This window comes from Idiotropiscis lumnitzeri, chromosome 13 (assembly GCF_059441095.1).
Source record: "Idiotropiscis lumnitzeri isolate Australia: NSW breed Sydney's pygmy pipehorse chromosome 13, RoL_Ilum_1.0, whole genome shotgun sequence".
NCBI classification, from domain to species: Eukaryota; Metazoa; Chordata; class Actinopteri; order Syngnathiformes; family Syngnathidae; genus Idiotropiscis; species Idiotropiscis lumnitzeri.
The window spans coordinates 3,695,589-3,702,594 of NC_142403.1; the positions used below are offsets into that span (position 1 = coordinate 3,695,589).

The 7,006-nt window shown below is 39.5% G+C and overlaps 1 protein-coding gene across 1 annotated transcript; it reads right to left on the reverse strand.

The window, feature by feature from the left end:
- Positions 1-406: 406 nt before the first annotated feature.
- mpl (MPL proto-oncogene, thrombopoietin receptor) lies at positions 407-6,786 on the reverse strand. Its single transcript, XM_088313290.1, has 12 exons — positions 6,627-6,786; positions 6,433-6,553; positions 6,017-6,192; positions 5,608-5,765; positions 4,816-4,966; positions 3,666-3,780; positions 3,378-3,547; positions 2,839-2,981; positions 1,936-2,095; positions 1,732-1,813; positions 1,536-1,623; positions 407-1,435 (listed from the first exon to the last, which is right to left on the reverse strand). The coding sequence occupies exons 1-12, from the start codon at positions 6,730-6,732 to the stop codon at positions 974-976; spliced, it is 1,932 nt and encodes a 643-aa protein (XP_088169416.1). The 5' UTR covers positions 6,733-6,786; the 3' UTR covers positions 407-973.
- Between the last annotated feature and the right edge of the window lie 220 nt (positions 6,787-7,006).

Consider the following 7,006-nt stretch of genomic DNA (forward strand, 5'->3'; position numbering starts at 1 on the left):
TGGTCATTAAAACATTTGTTTTTTGCACCAACCACCAACTCACATTGCCATTCCTAGTCACGACTCACAAATACAGTATAAAGATAAATGGAAAGTATAATATTACCTAATATTGACAGTGAGGACTAATGATACATTGATGACGACTAATACATGTAATAGGGTGGATGTAACTGTAGGATTACATACAGTATTATCAGGCCAAATGCTATTGGCCCTCGTCTCCCTACTGTGCAGAAAATAAGAACGTGGTTAACATTCAGACCACTTTATGAGAGTCTGTTCTTTGGAAAAACGACTCGGGGGGTCATAAAACTTTCTAAATATAGTGAAAACATTGCTAGGTCGTTGCCTTTGCTTGCTACCTTGCTTGTACAAGCGTCTATATGTGTGCACATAAAATTGAAAAAAAATTACTTTGACATGATGGTCCCTGTGAGGGCCAGTCAGACTGTGGGTGGGCCGCAAGTGGTCCCTGGGTTGTACTTTTTCAGATGTGTTTGAGACAGAACACAATCTCTCCAGCCTCTCGCCAATGATGGATAATGCCAAACTGTAAATCATAAGGAAGCCATTGTTCAATGAAAGCCCACTTTGAGCCAGAGAAAGACAATTCTGTGGAATGGGCCTTACTTTTAAACAGAACAATCCCAAGCACACTGTCTGAGCTGAACAGCAAGAGCTCAGGTCATTTTAGAGATCTGGAATGTGTTGTACATCCAATCGGACGTCATTAGAGAGGAGCCGGAAATCGAACGAAACTTCGCCAAGTTGACTCAAGAACACATAAGGTTGCAACCCCAGTCAAAGTCTATTCAACTGCCTCTTATGTGCTGATGCACATGTTTTGTTTTCGATTTGAAAACTGACACGGGTGAATACTTTTTGAAGGAACTGTTTTACAGCGAGCTCAGATATGCACTCTGTGGATCTTGTACAGCAGCCATATGCTTCACTTGTTGTGGGGATAAATTTAGCTGCAGGGTAAATTAGTATAGAGGTTTCCGGGTCCCGTTAGGCCAGTGTCTTTGTCATGGGCCCTGAATGCAGGCTTGGAAAGAGGCAAGTAGGAATGGTTTAGGAAGTTGGTGTTTAAGCAATCAGAGACACAGAAATAGTGACATGTATTTAAAAGAAGCTCTCCTTCTACCGCTGGACATCTTATCTCGCCAAGCTGCTCACCGACATACTTGTTTCCTGTTGAACAAATAATGACACTCTCTCTGTTCAGAGTCACATAGTCTGGAAACATTTTAAGTTCTGTTCTAGGGTTTCCCTCTTCCTGGTCTCCGATGTTGTATCCTTGCTCTGACGATGGACGCAGAGTAGATTCCCGGTGGGCTTTAACCAATCCTGAGACCTCATCCTGTGACATGACCTCCACAACAGAAGAGGGCACTTCTTCCAAGTGTTGCTTTGCAGTAATTGGAGGGTCCTGTGGTTTGAGGATAAAAAAATGCTGTGTCTTTCTCAAAGCATGTAGTTTTACAGAGTAGAATATTCAAACAAAGCACAAACATAAATGGCCACATTACCCATTTCTGCAAGTTGATGTCAGTCAGAAAACCTTGAAGGACTTTGTCAAGGTTCGGGACCGGCGGCCAAAAACATTGTTTGAGCTTGCTATGGATGACATCATGATAAATGCACATATGGTACTAGATCATTGTTATATTGACTTTAGGACTGAATATCACATTGAAATTCATACTGGATGGGAAAATGTCTTACCGGAAGTAAGTGAAGCCCAAAGAGAGGAGGATAACCGCAATTACAAGCAGAGTGGCAGGGATGCAAGTCATGAGCAAAGTGTCTGTAAAAGTCAAATCACGGTATAGTATTGGTGTATAAAGTTTTTTTATTTGGGGCAATTGATGCTCACTAAGAAAAATGAATAAATACATCACAGGCCATGTTGTAGCAGGCAGAGCTTACCTATGTCAGCAGGGGTTTTTCCAGTGAGAACGTCGGACCATTCACTCCAGTGTCCAGAATAAAAGGATCCATTAGGTTTGGTTCTAACCTTCACTCTGTACCGGATATTTGGGGGAACCTCCAGACATGTGCCAGTTGCTGGGCCTTTTGGGGAAATCAACTGACAAAATATTTATTGATGTGGCTTCATTATTCAGTGGGAATTGAATAAATCAATGCAATCTTTATAAGAATGCAATTTATTGCATTCATTTAAAAGTCCAGCTGATAAAAATTCCATCCTTCCATATATTGGAAAATTTTCGCCTCCCGCCTCCCGCCACAAAAATGGGCATCCGGCCAGGCCAGAGGGTAAGGACGGTTCCGGGCCCAGAGACGGACTGCCCAGCTCTGTTAATCCATTACAATGATATTGCAAATAAAATGCACAGACCTTTTTGTGCAAACTTAATAATTTGCACACTATTGTAATTTAAAATGATATACTGTATAACTTTCACAATATCCAATCTTTTAGAGCCATTTTACGATCAAGTCTGACAAAGATTTTTGCTAACATTTGCGTCATTGATTACATGTATTGGACACCAGAATTTCCTTCAGGCATTGTAATCACAATATTAGGTACACTGAAACATATTGAGTTTATTACCGGGCAAAAGTTCCTGATCATCAGATTTAGGCTTTGCCCGTGAATATTCTCAAGGTAATTTAATTCACTGGGCATTGAATCAATCACAACTTTGTAAAATGAGGTTACACTGTAATGCTGTAAACAAACTATCTTTCTTGACTTCTTGTTTTCAAACAAAACCCCCCCCAATGGAAACAGAGTTAATTTATGTTAATGGCTGAGGTGACGAACCCCATCTGGCTTTCAAAAATACAAGCATTTCATCTTACCAGCCATGCTTTGCTCTCTCTGATTTGGTAGCCAACTTCGTATTGCAGATGGGATGACAGCGTCATGAGAGGAGCGTCCCACTTCAGGCACAACTTATCTTTCTCCAGTAATCCTCTCAGATCAGCTGGTGGTTTTGTTTTAACTGAAATCAAAAGGTGCACACATCACTATACAAACTCACCATATACAGTATAGATACACTTATAGACAATTTGGGCGAAATCATGGATATTATAATTAACAACTTTGATGTGTGTCACTGTCTGTTAAAAGTGACAGAATATGTGGCTAACTGCAAAAGTTTTAAACCATTTTTATTTATTTGTAGCAACATACACATGAAATTATATGAAAATCTTTTGTGAAATGTCTCCTACAATGTCTACATTTCCTGGAAAGCGTATGATCTATTCGCCTAAACATTTTCTTTACATTGCAATCTAAGTGCTACGAAAATAGCCAAAAGGGAAAAAAATATTCCATTATCTTCACATAAGACTGATCAATAAAATGAAAACCAAAATTGAAATTCACTCACTGATGTTTTTCAACGTGAACTCGTGGGAGTAAAACGTCCTGCTGAGTGGAACTGCAGCGGTGCTGAGTTTGACTCTGACTTTCTTGGACTCATCTCCCTGAAAACTGCACTGGTCAGTCAAGTTGTTGTCAGGCAGACATTCTGTCCAATCAGTCCTTCCCAAAGACTCGCTGAAAGATATTTTATTTCATGTCAAATATCAGAAAAGCACGTTGAACATCAGTATTCGCTTTGGTCTAAAAGACTTCATTTTGTATGCATGTTTTGACTGACTGATTAAATTGCTACCTGAGATGCATCGTATTGAACAGTTTGCAAACATTTGATTGGGTGAATCTGCTGTCGTTCCACCGACAGGTGATTGTTTGCAGATCAGAGGAGTGGCACATTAGTGAAATGTCATCTGTAAAGAGAAGAGGCTTACTTTTGAATGATTGCAACACCAAATCAAAACATTGTAGAACAATTAATCTGCCCTGGGGAATTCTCTACCAATGTTTATGTTTTAAAGAATTATACGGATTTAAGACAGGTTGAAAGAGGTACGATGAAGAATTTAAAATAGGTCCAGGCACATGCAGACATTTTGGGAAAAGTGCTCTGCCCAAAAAAATGAGGGCCCCCATCACCCAAAGTAATTAATAAAATTAAGAGGAAACACAGTAGGGTATATTTAGCTCTTATTTTTGCTTACGCAACACAGTCAAATAAATTGGGTAACTCAAACGATCAAATAATAGAAAAAGAGCCACGCAGGGATGGGAAGAACATGCAAACGGCACACAGGAAGGCCGGCACCGGAATTGAACCCCGCACCTCAGAACTGTGAGGCCATTGGCCGCCTTGCTGCCTATTTATTTATTTATTTGTTTATTTAAACTGATGACTAAATGTGAACAATGGGTTCCAATAAAAGGCAATTTTCACATCCAGGGCAAAAGGGTGTGCAGCTGCCTGTCAACTTTTTGTGTGGTACATATTCTTTGTCTGACCTCTGCCTGATTCAGAAATTGTGCCCAGATTTTCACTTCCACAAATTTTGAAAGAGATAGGATCCACCACAAAAATTCAAATGTAGCTACAATGAAAAGTAGTTGTTGAATTTACTCGTCAAGTGGTTGCACTAAATGAAATCATGTGGCTCCAAATACATTTTTTAAGATAGACATCTACTTAAAAAAACGTCAGATGAATTTAGTATACCATACATCTACTTAAAAAAATGTATCTGGATTCAGATAATTTTATTTTGTGCAACCACGTGACAGAATAAAGTTAAGTAAATTCTACACCATTTTCTTTCAGTGTAAGGTCAACCAATGGTCACATCCAAACATATTATTTTGTTTGTAATTATCAGCAAATTGTTTTCAAGCACTTCAATCAATTGCCGTCATAGGATACCACTCACAGCTGTGATTCTCATCTATCTACACACCTGCACTTTGTGGCACCACATCTCTCACGGGGTCTGACCAGTGGCTCCAGTGTCCGGCACTCTCAATATTGGCGCACTTGACTGCAATCTGGATTTGGACTTCTTCTCCAGGCACGAGAGACACCACTGAGCCATCCCATTTATCAATCCGCTGTAGGAACAAACAAACAATTTAGAGTTGGGGATTTAGAAAACTCATTGTCCTTTGTGCAATACTTGATACCATGTAGATATTTTTTGTTAGTTACAATTACAATTACAGAAAACATAATTTATGAGGAATAATGTGCATTGTGCTTTTGTTGTCATAATTTTAAAACAGTTCCCTGAATTATTTTGTGACAACACCAAAATGATAATAGCACACTTAACATACGCGGTTGCGACTGCACAAGTTTGGAGAGGAAGTTCTGTCTCATGCAAATGAGCCACTCAACAACGTGACTGAATAGTTGAGTATCTGCTGTTTTGCAAACTTAACACTGATCATTTAAGCAAACAGTAGTCTGTGCTGACACTGCAGCTCTGCTTACCTTTAGGCTTCGACATGATAATGCTTCTGTATAGTCTGCCAGAATATCATGGATGGATAAACTGTGTGGCGGCTTTATTCTGCAAATTAACCTAACTATGATGTCACAATCTGAAAACATTTCGAACAGCCCGCTCATGGACACTTTTGCGGAGATAGATTAACAACAAATTGACTTGGTTGTGTAATTTCACACTTGATTGGCAAACCGACGACTACTTGTGCATTTAAATGTTGATGTTTCTAAATCATTTCAATACCTCTTTGGTCCTCCCTCCAAGCCCCTTGGAGATGTATCGGATCCTATATTGTAGTTTGTCCTCCCAGTATTTTGGCACATTTGTGAGGCATGAAACCTGCAGCTGTCCAGGTTTGCCATTGTGGTGTAAAGACACATTAAAGGGAGCATCCAGGAGAACTAACGGCCAAGTGGAGTCAGAGAAAACAGAACAGTTCAGAATCCACAAGAGTTTATGTAAAGATTTCAAATTTGGAGTCACCACAGTGTATACAACTTGGCAACAAAAATATTCTTTTTCATTTCTAACCAAACCTGTCCAAGCCTGCAAACTGTTGTGTGATAATAACACACGGACGATCCTCGAATGGGCAACATGAACTGGATTGATTAGGCATTAAACAGATGAGTTGAGGAAATACTGGTCTTACTGTGGTCTTCCACATTGATGATGCGATTGTAGATTCTGGTGTTGTTGTTGCGCTCCACCACTTGGAGGTGTACATCCACATACGTCATGACATCCAAATAAGGAAACGAGCAGATGTGGAACAATGTTCCTTCTTTTGTTCTCAGGGACATCAATTCACACCTTTTCTCGCCTTTCCTTGAACGTGATGACATACAAAATTGCTGCAATTTATTTTTATTCGAATCATATCGTCACAGTAGTTGTGGAAAATTTTATAGCATTTCCTATCAAAACAAGCTTCAAGATGAAAACGAGCAACATAAAGAAAAAGTTATTAGTTGTATTAAGAAAAAGCTTTTTTATATTCAACATTTTTTTATAATACCGAACAGGTAGTTCTTTGACACAAAAATTGATGTCTTCTATGCAACATACTCGCCAATGTTGTAGAACAAATCATAAGTCCCATTGTCTGTGGTTTCAAAGAAGCAGGTGAAATCCTCTTCTGTCCTTGAGAAACATTTTGGGTCATCTTCTCCCTGCAGGAGGAAAATATCTGCCCCAAAAATTGTAGCTTTGAGATGGTCACACAATATTTTACATCATTCATGATTTCGATTCTGTCTTACCATCTTGTGAAAGATGAGTGCCAGTCACAAGCTTGCAACATATCCAAAACACGCAAAGCACTTGTATCCTGCTAAAGAGTATCTTCCTTATGTTGTTCGATTTCATAATGAATTACCCGACAGTAAAACCAGCACATGCTCATATGTGTTTGTTGTCATGTCAAGGGTGTTATGATTCAAAGAGGGAGGAGGAGGTGGTGGTGGTGGCAAGGGACTGGTCTAGTGTGACAAGAAGGAAACGTGAATGCGTGTGCGTGGTGAAGCAGCGTGGAAGTCGATGCAGTGGCAGTTCGTACTTCAACAGTAAAGCAAAAGCTGTTATGCAGTCACATTTATGTACACAAGCAACATAATCACCTGCACATTTGAAGGGAACACTT

What these genes read in the sequence shown, in the direction of transcription:
- mpl (XM_088313290.1), bottom strand. Translation starts at nt 6,732, where the DNA reads ATGAAATCGAACAACATAAGGAAGATACTCTTTAGCAGGATACAAGTG. An exon ending in CACTCATCTTTCACAAGATG is followed by an intron (nt 6,554 to 6,626) that starts GTAAGACAGAAT and finishes TTTTTGGGGCAG; the next exon opens with ATATTTTCCTCCTGCAGGGA. An exon ending in TTCAATACGATGCATCTCAG is followed by an intron (nt 3,548 to 3,665) that starts GTAGCAATTTAA and finishes AATATCTTTCAG; the next exon opens with CGAGTCTTTGGGAAGGACTG.